At 43.3% G+C, this 20,914-nt stretch overlaps 1 protein-coding gene across 1 annotated transcript; it reads right to left on the bottom strand.

Annotated features, from left to right (window-relative positions):
* Nucleotides 1-1,857: 1,857 nt before the first annotated feature.
* ttc9b (tetratricopeptide repeat domain 9B) lies at nt 1,858-19,144 on the bottom strand (the record flags this gene model as incomplete). The annotated part of the gene is made up of 3 exons (XM_079166290.1): nt 1,858-1,952; nt 2,495-2,677; nt 18,691-19,144. The coding sequence occupies 3 exons, from the start codon at nt 19,142-19,144 to the stop codon at nt 1,858-1,860; spliced, it is 732 nt and encodes a 243-aa protein (XP_079022416.1).
* Nucleotides 19,145-20,914: the final 1,770 nt, after the last annotated feature.

Below are 20,914 nucleotides of genomic sequence, written 5' to 3'. Positions count from 1 at the left end.
GATATCTATTATACTGCTGTGATCACAGACTGTTGCCAGCTTCTGTGTTTATAAAGGGCAGAATGGATAAAATAGAGGTATGAGAGAACAGTGTGGCAGCATGCCATGACAGGAAGCAATAGAGCAGATATAAACCCTATCCCATACATCTGAAGTAACTCTCTGGAGATGCACATTACATGCAGGAGGTGGGCTTGCACACGGGAAAGAGGAAACTGGGTTTCATGGCGTCAGAGACAAAGGGAATTTCAGGTCATGCTTTCACAAATCGTCAATCCAACCATCTGCAGAACAGCGCAGGCAGATTTAAGCCTGTGGCAAAGCTATTATAAGAGCAATATTTGCATTATCAATGATTCAGCTTCACAAGTCACAAGAGAAGCAAATAATTTATGTAAGTTTTGACGGCTAGCAATGGATATCCACAAACCACATGATCAGTAGTGTTGTCTAATGCGAGTGCTGTGTTTTTAAACCATTTTCAAACACAGGTAGGTGTTTTATCCATCAGAAAACTAAAGGAGGAAGAAATCTCAAATGGCACACTATAGTTGAAGTGCACTAAAGCTGAGTGCTGCAAGATGGCGGTCTGGACCGCCAGGACAGATGTGTGTGTGATTGTTTTCCCTGCACTAACGCTGCCCAGAGTCTCCTCGGTGTGTTATCGCTGTCTGGGAAGCTTCAGCATTACCGTCAAAAGGTTGCACCTCCGTTTAGAAACGTTAAAGTGTTTGTCGCTGTGAAACTTTAAAGTGGATTTCCATCTAGCCAACGACGGTTGATGGAACTCCGATCCCATTGGCTATTTTCCGTTGTGACATCATTAACGGGAGAATAAAGAGGTGCGGGAGGAAAGGGAGGGACTTCCACATTCTGAACGGCGACACATGACCCAGGAGGGGCTTCGGACAACAGATTCAAGATACACCAGTTTCTACACTAGTACACCCGATGACAGCAAGAACCGCTGGAGACACAGACGCTTTCAACAACACATAACTACCGAGTATGATGGACACCGAAAGCAAATTAAAAACCCTAGTAACGGTTCACAAACACTTGAATTAGCCCTTGAATTGAAAACAAAAACAGTCCAGAAACTGAGTTACACGGCATCCAGGAGAGAAAAGTGAGACAGCAGAGTGATAGATTAAGCACAGAGGCAGGCGTTTTTCTCTACTTAATGAAAGGTTTCTCGTGCTAGTCTGTCCCATAGTCTGCGGCCTGAGTAAGCCCTAGTGGGGTAGGATGTACAATCAAATTAGGCTATGGTCTTGATATGTGTCACACAAACACCCCTCACTATCACCTGCTTATGTTCACACACACACACACACACTCCTGCCCCCCTCCCGGTGGAGTCGAGCTTCCCGGCCCCGATATTCTCCTCGACAGTTCAAAATAAGACGGAGAGAAGGCAGAGAGAAAAAGAGAGAGCAAGAGAGCAGAAACTAAATGCATTTTTTTGTTGTCTTAAAAACATTTACTAAATCACGCAAATGTCCATTATTCATATGTATGTTTTGAAGCTCCTTTTTCGTTCCACCACGATGACTGTTTCGTATGAGTATAATACAGCATTTTTTTTAAAGTTTGCTCGACTGTCTGCGTCTAAGGAGAGGAGCCACAGCACCTGAGGGAGAAAAGAGGGAGAAGAAAAGGGAGAAGAAGGAAAGGGAGGTCGGGTTGCAGACAGAGCTTGATATGTCTCCCGTTTTTATCCATCGCTGGCGGGTGATTGGGTCCGTCTCTTCCGTCTGTGGGCTGTGCTGCTGTCAGGAGTCGATCGAGGACGAAAGAGGGAGGGTCGATGAGGGGTCAAAGGTTGAGGGGTCAGGAGGGTGAAAAGGTCGAGGGTTAGCCCTGCGTCTCTTTAAAGCTCTCCCGTTCCCGCTGACCACCCCTGCTCATCTTCATCTCTGTCAGCTGGATGTACCGCAGCACGTTGGTGTCTGTGATGGAGGGAGAAGATGTAGTTGATGTGAGGCAGAGAGGTTGAAATCAAAAGAAGATTCACATTATGGCCCAAGTAAAGAAAATATGGATCATGTGGGTTTCAAGTTATTCCAATACCAGGATGAGAAAGAATTCAATATGTCTGTTAGGTCTCAAGGATACACACAATGGGGGACATATCGTAAAACTTGTATCTATGTATAATTTTGTTTGCCTGAAATTTAAACATAATTGATTTTTTTTTTATTGTATGAAATGAACTCCCCTCATGTTAGCAAACCCTGTTAATTCACAAAAGAAATAAGTCGATCAAAATATCAAAGACGTGACCTCATGGTCTTCAAAGGTACCAAACATGAACCATTGTTAATAATACATTATGGTTAATAATCACATCCCCTATAGGTTCACTAATTCAACTTACAGTAAAATACTATAACATTAAAACTAGAGTTCTGTTTCAACGTGCAGTAATACGACACTATCCACCTCTGCAACTTGTTATGAGAGTGTAGCTGAATGCACAGTTTATCCTCACCTGAGGGTTCACGGTTCTTGGCGTCACGCAGGTAGCGTAGAGCACATTCGTAGTCCCCCAGGTGGTAGAAGGCGATGCCGGCTCGGTACATGGCCTTGAAGTGGTCTCTCTGGTGGCTCAGCACCTTCAGACAGTACTCCTTCACCCTCTCGTAGTTTACAAGCTCCGACTGCAACAGACACGCTGCAGGAAGGAAGAGGGGGAACAAGTTAGTGGTTGAAAAGACTTAAATTAATTTGAATAATGATGAATTTAAAGCAGTTGCCTCGAGTAACAGTCAGTGAAGTTCAAACGACAATTATGTGTGTAAAACAAAGATGGGTATATTCTGCTGACATCTCAGTCTGCGCCTTTCAACAGAGCCGCAGTGAAATGTAGCCTCCACAGTTCATTCCTCAGGATGGCAGTGACTATAGTGACTATAAATAGCTAAATGTCTCCTGGCAAAGAGAAGTCAAAATGTTGTGCAAGCAGTTTGAGCCCTGGGGCAGGAGAGCAATGTCTCCACATGCTGCTGTTGAGCTCAACATGCAAAAAAACAAGAATGGGAGAGAAATTTCATCTTGAGAATGATGGATTGAATCCTGCGAATACTGACTGAGCGGATGTGTCGTAAGCAGCGAGGGCAGCAGAAGAGACGAGGAAAAGAAAAGCAGTTAAAGTGAGCGACGGGTACAGCAGAGGTCCTTTGGGAGGAGATGTGAGCGAACCCTGAACCGACGGGCACGCCATGAAGTGCAACGTGGGGTACTCAGGAACAGGCCTTGTATTTCACTGTAGCTGAGATCAGCTTAGATCGGAATAACTTCATTAGTAAAGATGCACACTCACAACACACACACACACACACACACACACACACACACACACACACACACACACACACACACACACACACACACACACACACACACACACACACACACACACACACACACACACACACACACACACACACACACACTGCTTTTAGTCCACTAAAGCTTTTAAATGCCTGCTGATGGCTCAGATATCACTTTGTCCTCTGGTGATCACAAGCACTTGAGGTTTTGTTTCCACTCTACTTTCTTTTTTTTTTATGTCGGTGTTAATCTATCTGATGATACATCAAAAATAAATTTCCTTCATCCCTCCTTGTACAACCATTGTCATGTCTGACTCCTTTTTAACCCTCCCTCCCTCCCTCCCTCCCTCCCTCCCCTGAGTCTGCCCTTGACACACAGACAGCTCTGTGAATAACAAGAGTCAGGCACTATTAGCTGAGAGGCAGGGTGAGTCGAGGGTGAGGAGAGGGAGGCAGGGATGAGGAACATGGCTGCAGTAGGAGAAGGAAGAGGAGGTTTATATGTGGGAAGGATAAAGGAGAAGAGGTGAGACCTGTGGGAGACTATAGGGTGAGGAGAAGGGGGGAGAGTGTGGTCCTCTACCTGTCATCCCCCCCTGGGCCTCAGAGACATTCTGTAGACAGTCCATCCGTCAACAACGCAAGTGCAACACACTAAATAATGCATCGTGGACATCAGGGGGACGGACCAATTCAATAACAATCAATGTGTTTTGTTTTTTATTGAAGTTGGATATGTGTGGTGGTCTGGCGGTACGTTGTGTTTGCTGCATGTTTGTGTGTCGAGTCACTGCCTCAAGCCTCACAGCTGTACACATGAACTTTACTCGATCATATGCAGTTAAAATGGGGGGAGGTGCAACAAAATGTATAAAATTATAATGAAACTGTTTTTACCCCTACCTCTGTCCCCTTTTAAAATTACACTCTTTATTATTATTCATAACATCAATCCAAGTTCAACCCATCTACCTCTGTGAACCTATTGTTTCCTCCTAATAAGCCCTTTGACTTTCCTGTATGGAAGTGGTTCTATAGAGTATTCAAAATGTAATAATGCCATCATTATTAGATGGATGTAGACACACACCCTCATAGAAAGAAGAACAAAAGCAAATCCCTCCATCCTGTTATTTTCAGTTCGGCTCATGACTCAGAGCAGCGAGGTGGAAGCTGGTTCCCGTCTTCAGTGATCATAAGACAGCTCAGTAGAGTGGGACTCGCCCCAGATGCCCTCTAGCTCTCCTGCACACCTCTCTACCGACTCCGCTCCTCTCTTTGTTTTTACAACCGTCCGGCTACGACATGACTGCTCTCATCCCTCCACACACCCATCCATCCATCAACGCCCTGCAGCAGTGGACAGCTTTCAGAGGATTCAGTTACAGTCCATAATGGCCTAATGGCTGACGCAGTTAGAGAGAGTTCACTGGCACTCACGCACACACATAAGACATTTAATACACATACACACCGACAGTGCAGGCAGCAGATACACAATGACATGGACAGGGTCCCAAACACACACATACATACACAGTAACACAGGTGACTGCGAACAATCAAGTGGGTCCTGGATATATGACGGCACAACCACACACAGAGACACACAGGTGACTTTAAATGAACTGTTTGATGCAAACAACGGCTAAAAGGATGACTGTACAGATACACACACACACACACACACACACACACACAAAGGCAGTGTGCACAAGTGATGACTGGCCGGCCGCACCCTTACCCATTAGGCAGATGGATGGCATGCCAGAGGAAATGTAGAGTGTGGTGAGATGCATTAAGGGTGTGATAATGACAGGATCATTGGAGAAGGCTGGGCAGGGACATGGACAAACAGAGGTCCCATAAAGAACAGTAGAACAATATCACTGGAGCCACGGTGTCCACTGAGAGACAGAGTAATGTGAGTCAGAGGGTCCCTGTGTGTGTCCTGTATTATCATAGTATCTACGTTCTTAATGCATTTTATATATTAATGTTCATTCTGCGCAATAACGTTACATAACTATTTTTTTCTGAATTTTAGCAGGAAGTGGTTTTCAGTATGTTCGCCACATGTTGTTTTCAGAATTTTAGCGGGGATTTATTTTAAGAACGTTCGCGTGACGTTGTTTGGAGTAAGACAGAGGGAGCATTATTTTCCGTTTTCCATCACATCACTATTTTAGAAATAATTCTAATGCATCTCATCTTGTAGATGCTCACTGTGTGTAGAGGTCTGTGTGGTTATACTGCAGAGGCCTGATGTTTTCAGTCGATTTCATTAAGGTGAACACAATGAACGGCCGCTCTGACGCAGCACTTCTCGACTGCAGATTGCCCGCGCCCCAAAAACAGAATAATGAAAGCCGCAGCTCCTAAGAGACAACAAAGAAATTAAACAAGCCCGTGTTATTTATATAATCTAATAATTTGTCCGATAAACTGAAACATTTGAAGTGAAATTTATAAGTAAGCACACACAAAAAAAATTGTGGATCAGGGCCTGGTGAAAATGGAGAAAAGCAACCTTTTCAGAGTCATTAATCGAGAAAATAACTGTTAGTTGCAGACCAGAAAGTCCATCACAGTCATGCTGCTAAAGTATCACGAGAGATGAGAGAGGAGGAATAATGAGGTGTGACTGCATACAGAAAATCAGTGGTGCAGACAAGATAGGTTTGTCTTTATGAGGGCCTGGTTGTGAGGACAGGGACAGAAGAGTGAGCTGAGACTGTGTGAGCGCACATTTAGTGACAGCGTCATGAGTGCAAGTATCTTTTTGTTCCTGAGGAACTTCTGTCTCACTGCCAGATTCAAGGAGAGGCAAAAAATAGATGAAACACAGGAAATTGGAAATAAATGGAACAGAAAAATGCATTTGAACGTCTCTAAACCCAGAAGAAAACGCCAACAGGTGCAGAGCAGCTGTCGACTCAAGTGCGAGTGTGTGAATGTGCGTTTCCGTTGCTTGAATGTCGAATAAGAGGTGCGGTGAGTGGGAGTGGTTAACACATGCTCAGGAACCCCCACTGGTTTGCCTCAAGCATCATGTCTGAAAAAACAGATCCTGCATTCGCTTTCATTTAGCTGACAGAGCGCCAGTGCCTGGGAGGAATAAAAGAGAGAGAGAGAGAGAGAGGCAGGAAGCTGAAATAAGACAAGAGAGACAGGGGGTGAGGCAGGACAGAGATAGAGACAGCTCTGACAAAACAAAATCCAGACACAGCCGAGGGAAAATAATGACTGGATTTCTGCATGAAATGTACAGAGGACAAGAGGAGGGAGACAAACAAAGGGCAGGAGGTAGAGAGAAAGAGCAGTTTTAACTCTGCATCCTTCTCTCTCTCTCTCTACATCACCTCATCCACCCTCTGAACCCCCTCCCCCTCCCCCTCCTCCTCTCCATCGCACCAGGCGTGACACCACGATCCGGCTAATTTAAAGCAAGCCGTGGCCCTGCTGATTAGTCTGCTGTCCATCACCTTGTAATTAGTTCTGTGGGATAGATAATGGCAGATGGAGAGACGCATCGCTCTCGCACAGACACACAAGACCTCCAACCTCCCCACACTCGCGCTTCCATTTCTGCCCTCCTGCTCACCTTTCACCAACTCTCCTTTACAAATGTCACAGACCTGCAACAGATGTATTTACAGAGACCGTGCGCAGTCGTCGTCACAACAATCGCCTCACAGAAACAATCTCCAAGCGAAATCTGATCCAACACGCTGACGTCACAGTTCTCAGACCGTGTAGCCGGTCTCTCCGAGGCCCACTAAGAATAGCTCCGAATAAAACCTTTTGCGAATGCCTTCCTCTGTTATTGAGCGGGACAGAGACACGGTTCTCAGCTCGCTTTATCACCAGGGCTCGTCTGCGCTGACATGACGCAGCATTTACCCCACATTCACCAGCCACCCCCTGCATTGTCACCTCTGTAGGGGCCAAAGTAGCAGATTTTGTTTATATTAAAAGAATAAGTATTTCAAGACCTCCTTTATTTTTGGTTATGGTTCTGATTCACTGATTCTGATTGACAGATTGGCCACTGATCATCATCGGGGGTGTGGAATAATTAACAAAGGGAGGTTGGGAACACACGGAGCCAGGAGGGAGTCTTATCTTTAGTTGCGACCAAACACAGATTTTTAACCATGTTATCTCGTCTCTTTGTTTAAGAATCCATCACAACTCTTACATCTCCCCGACTTTCACACAAACACGTAGCTTGCATTTGAATCCGACATTGTTGATTGCATCGGCTGGTTTTTGTTGGATATCTGAGCGTATCTATTATTTTCACGGCGGCTGGATTAAAGCAACTCTTCTATAGCTGGGGCAGTGGCTAAAATGCTGAAACACTATAATCACTATAATCTTTCTTTCTTCTCTCGTCTACAAGTGTCTCAACTACTGAGAAGCTGCTGTTTTTCATCTTGAACCCTTACTTCATTTCAATAGCTGTTTTTCTTAACCCAATGTTGTTTAAAGGAAGCAGCCACTCCTGTAATGCAGCAGCTGAGTGTTTTTAGTATCATTCAAAATGTGACATAAGGAATATAAAACAGGCTCTTTTCCTGAGAGGAAATATGCATAAAAAATGCTGTGATTTTTTGTAAATACCATTCCACTTAAAAGAAGTGGTGCAAATGATCTCTTTGATTATGCGTCACTGTAGTGGAAGACTAATGCAGCCTCATATGGTGTCAAAAACATGCTCATAACTACGCTCTCTTATCGCTCTTGTTTGACTATGTGGGCCTCAACAGCCCCTCTGGGGTAGCTGCAAATGTGGAGTGCCGGGACAAATGAGTCAGAGCCATCAATGGGCTTGACTACACACTGAAAATGTATGGGTATAGGTTGCATGTGTGGATTTTGGGGGACAGGTAATTAAAGACAGGAAATCTCCATCATACCTCCATGAGAGTAGTTTGCTGATACACCCTGAACTGCATTTTTTTGCCTTCTTGCAAAGAGTTAGAAGAGAAGATGGACACCACTCTCATGCGTACGTGTATCTGTTCAATAAAAGGTTTACAGCCAGCAACTGGCTAGCTTAGCCTACGCTGCGTTCATGTCCTTTAATTCAGATCGTAACAAAGTAGTCAGATAAAAACACGTCAGGCCTGTATGTTGTGGGAGACGATATTGCCGTTGTCATAAATTCCCGATATCTCCAACTAGGTGAAAAGAACTGCCAACAAACCAGAGAGAAAATAGCCGGCATTATAATACACAACCCGCTAGCTAGCCTCTGTCCAAAGCTCTAAACCAAAGCATTAAAATGACAATTTGTGGGTTTATGGGGGGAATGTGTTGATACGAGCTTTAGAGGTGCTGGTGTGTTGTTCCCTGTGGACGGAGCCAGTGTCCAGTCTTTATCATAAACTAAGCTGCTAGGCAGACATGAGAGTGATATCGATTTTCTCATCGAAAGCAAATAAATGTCTTTCCCAAAATATTGCTTTAAAAACTCAACCATCTGCCATCCACGAGCACTTTTTGTTCCAGAGAGAGGGGAGAACACCACCTTCAATCACACAGTAGAGTGTGTCCAGTCGAAGATTACAGTCTTACTTCATCATCATCCTCATCATCCTCATCATCATGCTTCACCATCTTCCACCTTGCTTCATCAAACAGCCTCCTACATTGTTCCACCCTCCGAAAATAGTCGCTGACTCAGGATTAATGCTCGTCTACTTAAATATTTATACAAGTGAGGAAGCTATCTTCTCTATGACTTCACCAAAGATGAAACCATTTAATGCTCTCCATTTCACATCGCAGTTTCCAGAACTTATGCCGAGCAATTTCTTGTCCGTACTGTAAACCCCACGGTACTCAGGGTGGGAGCAGTTCATGTAGTCATGACTTTATTTAACTCATTACAACATTTGATTTACATCTTTAAATGTCTGAGGGCCAAAGGAAGGTCCAGGACTTTCTATATTACTTTTATTCTCGTGAGTAAAACCACGCATTGAAATAGTAGATAAGTGCAGTTTAAAAGAGACTTTTATTGAGGTTATGTCTGTAATTGAACTCCCTGACAGAGACATAATTTAGTTGTGGCCCTTAGCTTGGCCATTATCTGATTGGTGATGTCATAAGTGGACACTGGGCAGACTCTTGGCTCAGCAGATCTTTGGCGACTGTCTTATGCTGCTGTCAAACAGCTTCTGAACACGCACTCTCAAGTCAAACATTGAAACGTAAATGGAAGGCTGTGCTTGTTAATTTTGATCCCTTTCTTGTATTTTTTTTTCCAGTTGTGTTTGGATGATACCCACAATAGCTGTAAAGAAACATGCTCTCTGAGTTATACTGCGATACGATAGATGAGGGAGTCTTTGGAAAGGTCAACAGAGATAACTGCCAAACGGTTTGGCTCAGAGTCTCATGGAGTCAGCCTTAATCTGCGAGTTAGCAAAGCTTTTTGACTAAATACCTGAAGTAAATTAACGGCTAAAGCATGAGCTTTTATAATTTCTCAAAAAGACACAACCACGTGTTGGCAGCCTGCTTTCTTCTAATATGAATCACTGCTTACTCCCACACTGTATTTACACATCCAGCAGACACATAGCAACATTAAGATTCATTTGGAGTCACGTTTGTGTCCACCTGATGGATGTAAGTCCAATATTTTCCTTTAGCTATGCTTTCTGTCTCTACCAACCTCTGAGGGAAACATCTGGATCTGTAGCTGCTAAATGCTCCACTATGTTCACCGGCTATAACTGTGTCCGTCTGTCGTTTGGGGCTGGAAAGGAAGCGTACAGCTGCTTAACCACGGCCAAAAGCTACACTGATGAGAGTGCACCAAAACAAGAAGTGTCTTTCCATACACTTGATTTTATTCACCACAGAAATTCCAAAATAAAAGAAGTTGAAATATCACAAAAACAAAGTTTAGGGCTCAGGTAGGTGAGTTGATGCATCTATAAAAATAAAATGCAAAAACATCAGATCTGTGTGGAGCGATGAGGAGACTGTAATGTTCCTTTAATCAATATATGAAACAAACAAATAAACAAGCAAATACTAAACTAATAATAACTCCAAATATCTGCATAAAAGTAGTGGATGGAGACATACAATTTAAATTTTCTGGAAATTTGGTTAAAGTTTGAGCAACATTTGGATGGAAAGTGACGGACACAATTATCTGTGGGTTCATACATAGAAACCCTTTCATCCATTGTAAATAAACAATTAGATAATAGCATCTTTAAATTTAACATTGGAACTCTTTATATTCTTTTTTTAAATTTGACAGTACTGGTGTTAAACTGCTGGTGAACCTGCTCCACTGAGAGTTACCCTCAGTGCTGTATCAGCAAATCAGGCTCAACACAACCTTTACATTTCACTGCCATCACAAACAGTCGGTAACAAGGACGAGTTTTCAATGTCAGCCCCCGGCGGTGCATGTAACGGAGGGAGGAAAGCTCAGCTAGTGACCAGCATGGAGCTCTTTGGATAAGTATAAAGAGCCAGTTGGTTTACTCTGCCCGGCTGGAGCACAGGGTGTTAGATATGCACAAATAGAAAATTCTAATTACCGATGGCTTACAGAGGATGCATATTCTGTATTTATCTTCCTCTCGCTCTCTCTCCTTCTTCCTCTCGCTCTCTCTCTCTCTCTCTCTCTCTCTCTCTCTCTCGGAGGGTGTCAGGAAAGGGCGTCTGTTTCAGTTTTCAGTTTCTTCTCGGCTGATACCACGACTTTCAACTACGGACTAAAAAAAGGTTTGACAGACACTTTGAATAATTCATAACTTCACACAACTGTCAGTCCATATCAGAAAATGATTACAGTCCAAAAATCGTACATGTATTAAACCCAACACATATTACTTTACACATGGGCTCAACAAAAGCATTTTGATAAACCGCTGAGCTGTCAGCAAAATGAGATAAATGTAATTCTGGTATGTAAATGTGATGTGACATCCTGCCGCTCGAAAAAATCACCTTTGCTCTGATATTTGTATTCTTCAGTAAAATGTCTCAACAGCTAGAATAGATTGTCATGAAATCTGCTTACATATATTTATGGTGCACAGTACCAACGTTGTTAGAACTTGCAGAGCTCCAATTACAAACTGATGTGACACAAAGCCTATAAAATATTAGCTTACGGCCCTCTGAGTCCTTGCCTGCCCCTCTTTCCTTTTCCTCCTGACAGATGACTGAATCCTATTTACTCGTGTGACAGGAGTCATCTTGGCCTGTCAGGGCTCTGTTATAAATCAGTTTGGTCTGGATTGGATTTCTCAGCCTTTTCACAATAGAAAAACAAATACGAACGCAACTCTAACCCCCCCCCCCCCCCCTTAGAAGTCATAGAGGCCAGCATTTTCCTCCTCTCCTCTACAGTCCTCCTCCTCTGTCTATAATCCCATCATAATTATGAGTTCTGTCCAGTTTCTCCTGCTCCCTTGGTTTCCCTCCCTCCCCCCATTTCAGCCTCTGTATCTACAGCCTCACACCCCCCCCCCCCCCCCCCCCCCCCCCCCATCCTCCAAATCTCTCTCTTTCAGCTGTGAGGTAATTCGTAGGGTTGGCACAGAGAGAACAGTACAGTGCGAGTGGTACAGTAGAGAGCGTGCCAGTCGTACATGACAGCAATGCCACGCCATCTGCAGCCCTGGCACCCGACTGATCTCGTTCGGCTCTGGCCGCCCCTCCAATGACAGACGTGCACGCACAGAGGGAGAAAAAAAACCTCCAACCAATCCTCCTCCCCCCTTCTCACCCTCGCATGACATGTCTTTCCTCCCACGAGCACATTGCACATAGTGCGTGTCTTCTCTCCAAAGCACCAGGGATGTCCTTTGAGTCTGCCGACTGCTAATTCAACCCTGCTTCCTCCTCATCTTAACCCCTCTATCTCACATTTCTTCTCCTCATCTCATTTCGTCCTCACTTTCATCTTCTGCCTTTTAACTCATGCACTCCACCACGTCCCCTGGTGACGGAGCTGGCAGCAGATGAAAGGGAGGAGTTTTCTATTCTGTTCTTCTTTTGTAGACGAGCCTTGAATGTTCACTAGCAGTGGGTTAAGAGTAGACTTGGGAAACCAACCCGTCTGTGGGGTTTACACACCACTGACATTATAATTAATACAACCATCTGAATTAAGATTGGGCTTACAGAGGCTGTGATGTGGGCAATTTTCAAGGCCGTTGAGGAAGTGCAGTGACAGCATTAAAGCTCTATGTTATGTGATTGATGACGAAGGCAGTGCTATTTCCAGCTAGGACACAGATGTGGGTGCCACTAACAGACTCATTAAATCTTGAGTATAAAGGCCGGTAATTGCATGTCATGGTTCAGAAGTTCATTGATGGCCCTGCGGCTCTGAATACAGGACACATGATGGGAAACACATTAACAGCTTGTACTTGTAAAATGCAAATGAGTTAGGCGTCAACAAACACGGGGTGTCCGTCCGAGATGCAGCAAAGACTCGGTAGCTATGTTACTGCTGCTACCCCGTAGCGTTTGCCAGGCGTCCAGTTCAAACCAGAAATAGATTCAGGCCAAATTAAAAAGTTTTAAAACTGGTTGGAACGAAATGACGTGTTCTTCATCATTAAAGCAGATTTACAGACAATGGATCAAATTACTATGTGCAGAATAAAAATAAGCTGTTCATAGTAACAAACCCCTAATTAGCATACGACTCTGCAGTTTGCATTTTGTTTTAGTCTATCTAACCGCCCTATGGCATCAGTTTTAGTAAACACTTTGCTCTAAAAACCTGTTTATGCTACCAGCTCAGCCCCAATCTGCAGTTAAGATTTCACTTTGTCCCCCGCTGCGGTAATCACAGCTTGTGGCTATATTTAACATATTTTATTTCCTTATGAACAGGAAATGATAACTGAATGTGTAATTAATTGTAGATAAGGCAGAATGAGATGCATGTTATAAACCGCACAGCTCTACAAACAAACACTAGCGGGAAAATATATTGTTTATAGCGGATCATAACCGGTCAGTGAACGTCTTATTCAGTTTAAATCATCCAACACGTAGCTGCAGCTTCATGTAAATACAAAAGAGCATTATTAGCTGGCTGTGTAACATAAAGTCACGTTACCCTCGTTTCAAAGGGACACTTCTTTCACTGCAGCAAAATAATTGTTTGTGTTGTTGTTTTCAATGGTTGAACAATTTTCAATGTGACTAGCGGGTGAAAATTGCTGGATCACCATCATCACGGCAAGCAGAGCCACTGAGAGCTGCAGCAGTTAAATGAAAAGGTGGCTGATGTTACGAAAAAAGCGATTTCACTCATTCCGTCCCGCGGTGTCTCTCCTGAGGCTGTGACTTATGACGCATGCACAGATTGAGCCAGTCAGGAGGAACAAAGGGAGATTTCAGGCAGAGATCACAGCGAGCAGGAGCTATAATGAAAAGTCAGAGTGATCATCGCTCTCACAACAGGATCACACCAACCTGCTTTCTGTTTTATTTGAAGCCATTAAAACGTAAGCTTCCAAACTGGTTGATACAAGTCTGTCAGTGTGCTGTTTCTGCAAAGAGACAAACTGCTGAAGGTGCTTCTTCATGATCGATATCAGGAAAAAAAGAGCAAAACAAACTGCAGTCACATCTGTTATTTCTGTATGTGCCTCCCAGTGTGTTTGTGGTGGGTGGATGGAGGGCTGAGGCGGGCTGAGAGGCAGTCTGCCTCTGGCCAACATGTTGCACCACTGTGAACTGCGACAGACACAGTGGTGGTGTAACCCATTTAGATACAGCCCTGCAGGGACACACAGACTCGAGCTGTCTGCTTAACAAGGCCAGCAAATAGGACATTCATCATCCATCGTCTTTCTGTTTGACACAATCGGGTAACAATACTGTCGGGGCTCTTTTCTCAGTTTTTCTTCTCTTTACACATTCACTCCCCCATATAATGTGTAAACTAATATCTTCTCTTTTGCCAGTGTCTTTCCTATAGTAATCATCTTGTTTAATCCTTAAGTATTTCCTTTTTTTTGTCTCTCACTGCTTTTCTCTGATCCTTTTTGTTATTTCACTCCCCTTAGAGTAAGTTTTCTCATCTTGTGTTTTGCATCAGTAACACAGAAACACCCGTCACAGATGCCTTAAGCCAAAGGTGACGTCTTTAAATTGCTTGTTTTGTCCGACCACCAGTCAAAAACCTAAACGTATTCAGTCTACTGTCACATAATACAGGAAAAAGCAGCAAATCCTCACAATTGAGACACTACAACCAGAAAATATTGGTCGTTTTTGATTAAACAATTACTTGTTGTGTGATGTGATCATCGAAATAATGATGACCAGAGAATAGATCATCAGACAAATCCTTTCAGATATATCAAAAGCAAAAGTAATTGATGCAGAAAATGACCACTGTAAGTGTTATTATTATTCATAATATTACAGGATTATTAGAAATGTGTAAACATATTATACTGTTGTAGTTGAACTATTACATACTGTTTAGAACAATGCACCACATTTCATCAACTCATCATATATTAAAGATGTGGAATCTTGATTGAAATACTCAAGTGAAGTACAAGCAACTGAACATAGTTCAGAAAGGAAAAGCTTTCACTTGTGACAACAAAGTCAAGAAGACAAGACACAGACACACACACACACACAGACACACACACACACACACACACACACACACACACACACACACACACACACACACACACACACACACACACACACACACACACACACACACGTCAATACACTCCACTTAAACAAAATCAGCAATGTCAGCAACACTGAAAGCAACTCCCCTTCACTCTCACACACCACACACACACACACACACACACACACACACACACACACACACACACACACACACACACACACACACACACACACACACACGCCTGTGAATGCTGACACAGACAAACACACTTACACACACACGTACATGCAGTCTTCTCACGCCGGTGCTGCTGCTCGCTTGTTGCTCTCCAATCATGCATCAGAACAGAAAGACAGTCGACCAATCACAGGGCAGCTCCACACTCATAACCACGGCAACCACCTCCAGCAGAACTTTGGGTAAACAGTCGGAGCTTCACAACAAACACCTGCAGCTGGATTACTACTGGATGCACCCAATGAGTTAACTTCAGCCAGAGGGTTAGTGTTGAATCTCTCTTACTGAATTAAGTGCCGTTCTGTTTGACTCATAATCGCAGATTAAAGCCAACATGGACCACAATAGCCTGACAGCAACCGTGAACATGAAATCTATAACATTTTCTGACGTCCCTGAGGAAATGCACATTTTAAATAAGTATAATTGTGCAAATATATTCAGAGTTTGGTGGGAGAATATTATCTGAAAGTAAAAGCATGATACATATACTCAATTATTAATCACAAAAGAGACATTTTTATTCCACTGAGTCAAATGTTTAGTTTAGTTTTTAAGTAAAGCAAAATGCGATTAAAACTATATGTGGGTACTCCAAACTAGTAAGAATGAGTATTTTAAGTCTCATGTTGTGACAGACTTCAGGTTATTTGGTTTCATTCATTCAGGCGTGAGAGCCGTGAGCCAAGACATTTTAATATTAGAGTTATGGAAAGATGACGATGGTATTGGATTAATTCAATTGTATCTGCATTAATAAAAAGTACGGCTGTGATGTTTTATATTTCTCTTATTGTCAACAAATGATTGAACTTACTAACAAGTATTGCCTGTACAGCTAAAGATCAATTAATCAATCAATCATTAAAAAAAAACAGTGAGTAGTCTTAGGAAATTACATCAAACAATGTACATTATGTTTGTGAGAAGTTTTCTTTAAATATTTCCATTCCATCCTCAGTAGAAACCAATGGGCTCTGGTGAGATATACATGATAGACAAATAGGGGAGGGATGTTGGAAAATACTGAGAAATGGACTAACTCTGGGTTTTTTGGCCTTTATATACAATGTGTGGCATTTTAAATGAAGATGGCCACAAGAATAAAGCCATAACATGACAGAAATATAGGGTTTATGGGGGTTTAATGTGGCATAATGTGGAGCAGACATCACAGTCATTTAAATGCACATCAGCAGGAATATGAATAGAAATATTCTATAAACCAATAATGTAAACATCAGATCAACAACAATCAACAAACAATCAGAGTAAAGCACATATTGTAGTAAACAGTCATTGTTTGCGAAGCAGGGTTGAAATGAGGTTTCCTTGTGTTTACGTGAACACTCCTGTTTGAAGCAGTGGAGGAGGGGGGGGGGGGGGGGGGGGGGGGGGGGTGTATTAACACAACAACAGGGAAAAGGCCCAGTGATGGTTGCCATGGTGAATATGGTCCCCTGTCGAGTGCTAGCCTCCCTCTTCCTCCCCCTCCTCTCTCCTCTCTGTTGCACCTCCCTCTACTAAATCTCTCTTCTACCACTCTAACGGACTTCCTTGTACTTTCCCCTATATCTACTGCTTCTTCCTAACCTGTTCCTCCCCCTAATTCTTCTTATTCCTTCCTTATTTCACTCTCCCCTCCCCTCCCCCGTCCTTTCATTCACGCCCCCGTGGCCTCCCTACAGGCTCCACACTGGCCGCTGGACGCTGCACAGGACAAGGCGACCTTCAGTGCATGATGGCAGGATGACTGGGCAACACCTGGACACAAGCAACGAGACACAACACCACCACCACCAGGACCCTCAATCACAGCACATGGGTTGTGATGTGATACAACACCGTCATCATCTCACTCCTGGATAACAACATTCATCATGAACTGCTGCTCACTCTGCATACAGAGCACATACTGTACTCATATGTTTACAGCAAAGCTACTGACATTCATAGTTGTACTTTTTCTCTTGCTACTGTAACCAAACTTTACATACAGTAAATCCTGATACACTTTTGTTGTTAACATTACAAAACAATTAAAAGGCATATTTATTCCTGAATACTTCCCATTGGGCTGATGAACGATAACTGATAGAGAACTGATTGATTGATAGATTCTCTTCAAACTCATTGACAGCTAATATGAATACAATATTACATGTTCAATCTGTTGGGTAAATGCTTTATGATTATGCTTGGAAAAAATATATAAGTGATGTATGTTTAACAAAAATGATATTAAATTTGCAATAGAGCTTACAATTGGTTGATTAATTGATTGATCAGAAACTGTTTTGAATTTCCATCATTTGTCTTCACAGTTCCAGTTTCTCCAGTGGGAGGTTTTGCCATTTTTTTATGCGTTTCATATAATTTTAAACTGAATATATTTGTTGTTCTCTGTTGTTCCATTAAAACAAGCTATTAGAACAAATACAGATACAGATTGTAAAGCCCCCTGAGGCACATTTGTGATTTGTAATATTGGGCTGTATGAATAAAATTGACTTGATTTGACAAGAAGAAGTCATCTTTGTTCCAATTGATGGTTCACAAAGGCTTTCCTGCAATATGTATTTCAGTAGGCCAACAGCATTTAATCAGAGTACATGTAGCAAAGCCAAGGATTGCTAATTGCTTGTCAACACAAAAGAAATTAGGCGGGCCTTCATAACGCCAACAGCAAAACTACAAAAATACATTATGTCATTCAACATCAATCACAAAAGGAAGCGACGTATCGACAAACTAAACGAATGCAGCCTTAAGAAAACACATAAAATGAACAAACACACAAAACAACAGATTGTCTAAGAAGCCAAAAATGAAAAATAATCATTAATTGTAACTCTAGTTTCATGAGTTTCAAAGGCCTATTTTTTGGAACACCCACATCTAGCAGCTGGATGTATAGTAACCAGTGTAAATACTACAGTGATACTACAGGAGTACTCCTCAGTTAACCCTGTAGTGTAGTGCCATCAGACACAACCTTACATCACCCATTGGATGGTTGAGGGGGCGTCTTCTCACCGTCAGACCCCCGTGAAAAATGTTGATATTACAACACAACAGCGTGATGAACTCTTCTCATACATAGTGAAAACATGCATATTTCCTATGAGGCTCTTGGCCATGAGACTTTATTTATTGTCTTTTACTCACACGTCATCTTCCATTGAAATAACGGGCCTGAATAACGCACTAAGTTGCAGTTTGCACATCCAATTCTCCATTCAATCAGCACAAAGACACACGTGATCTGTTCAAGTGTTATTTCATCTGGCACGGTACAAATCCAGCACCTGCAGAAACAACCAGCCTACCAGCTTGTGTGGACCCGGTAAACCGGAACGAACACGGTGTCAGCAGTAGGCTACTAGAAGGCGACAGAGGTCTGGGTGTTTTTTTTTAATGGGGGGTTGCACAGGTGACGCTCACCTGTCAGGCTGTCGTAGCACTCGATCTCGGTGCTCTCCACGGCTCTCCGCTGCTCCTCGGTCATCTTACCCGCGGCTTGGTTCAGCAGGTTGACCTCGGAGCCCGTCGTCCCGTCGGCCACATGCACCCCTTTGAGTTGCAGCAGCGCCCGGTGGTACTTGCCGATCGCCTCCCGGAATTTCTTCTCCTTGTAGCAGCGGTGACCCTCCACCTTGAAGTCGATGGCTTTCTGGATCTTCGCCTCCATCTCCATTTCAGCCGAGCCGGCTCCTCCTCCGTCTCCTCCGGCTGCCGCTGCCAGGCTCCGGCCGCCTGTTTCCGGGTAGCTTTTAAGGCTCTTTATCGGGTGCTGTTTGGCTTCCATATCTCTTAGGTAAAGCGCCGGGAACGGGCCATGGTGCTCGGGCACGAAGGTGTGTTTTGTTGGGGAAGACCGGAGCAGCGTGCTGTGCATACAGGATGCAGCATGTAGCGGTAAAAGGCACCGGAGACACGACGAGCCTCGAAAAACAGCCGAGGAAACGGTTTCAGAAACGTCTCCGCTTTGTTTGCTTGTGCTTGAAGAATAGCCTTGATGTAAAATAAGTTCAATTATTGTTAAGGTTAAAAAGAGACGCAAAGGCTAAGAACAGCTGGCAGAAACATGCTGACATGTCCCAGCAGAAAAATAACCTGATTCCTCGTTCTGGTCCTCTCGCGGAAGGATGCTCGAGTGGATTTCTATGGTAGCAACCTCCGAGGCACGCGCAGCTTCAGCACCACAAACAGCGCACGCACGACAACTCGTGCCGAACAGCATTGTGGGTAAAAAAAAAAAAAAAAAGAGAAGTCGTGAGGCGTTGCTGCAGTCCAGATTTTACATGGCAAAAACAGAGGAAACGACCGACTCGATCGACTATTTGAAAAACACAACTGCACTTTGAACTGGAAAAAAAACAAGTAGCCTATGATTGATAAAATGATACATATATATGTCCATAAATAATAGCGTGCATATTGTAATTGGAACATTAGTCTAACGCTGCGTCCTATTGACAACATTCGCAGTGACATACATCCCATATTTACAATAGTTAAATGATTCATTAATAGTCTTTGTGGCAATATATTGCACATTATGTCTCTCCCATTGTTTGAAAGAGGCCAGCCTTTATAATAACAAAAAAATCACGCATGCTGACACAGATAAATTCAGCCTTTACTTCAATTCACATCCCTTCTGTAGAAATCAGATTATGGCCAAACAGGAGCACCTGATGACTTCAGCTGATAAGGTTTTCAAGGAGATGAAGGTGGACAGCAGGAGGCTGCAGGGACCAGAGGAGGGAGAGCGACCTCAAGGGGACATAGTCTTAATTACACTTATTTCTGATCTGATGTGGGACTAACCTGCAGCCCACCAGCCAATCATGTGATTTATGTGCAAATTATACATTCTTCTCTGCTAAATTGTGTGATCATAGTAAGGTTGTTACCTTATTTCCACCAGATTTATAGGCATCCTTGCCTCTCCGAGGTGTGATTTCATTGGTGCGCGAAGAGGAAATCCTCACATGGGATTAACTCAGTGCAGGATCAGGCCATCCTCTCAGTGAGTCATGTAAAACATCTGTAGTTTCACATCTATATCGACTCCCTGGTTCATGGATCGGGGACCCGCGGTGTATCAGCGCCTCCTGGGTGAACAGTCATTTCGACTCCCAACAAGCATCCAGATTAACATTCATAAATAATGTATTAGCCTACAGCGAAACTTAAGACTCACGCGGGTGTTAGGGTGCAACAAAACACTGGCATAAGCACTTCTGCCATTCTCTAAATGCTGCGATGACTAGTGATGGGAGCTGGGTCCATATCCAGGTGAACACTGTTATCTGCATGGTGTAGAGATGGCACTGCTGGCATAGGTTTTCTTAGTTTTCCTGCATTGAACATGTTCTGATTCTAAAACTCTTAACTCTCCCTGTAGGGAAACATGTAAATTAATATTCAGCACATACAAATTACATTAGTTTACAACATTAAATAAGCCTACACAACGCATACACACTTAATCCATCCCACTCAACCCAAACAAACAGGAGCATTAGAGACGCACTGTACGACCGCTGGATGCCACGTGTGTTTCCGGCTGCAGCTGCACAGAGTAAAGAGGCATCCTCCGATGAAATATCATTAACATATCACGCTGACAGTTCAGCCGAAATGATGCAGCAGTAACCTC

This window comes from Pholis gunnellus, assembly GCF_910591455.1.
Source record: "Pholis gunnellus genome assembly, chromosome: 9".
Classification (NCBI taxonomy): domain Eukaryota; kingdom Metazoa; phylum Chordata; class Actinopteri; order Perciformes; family Pholidae; genus Pholis; species Pholis gunnellus.
The sequence above is the reverse complement of the archived record's forward strand: the minus strand, read 5'-3'. Positions and strand labels throughout refer to the sequence as shown.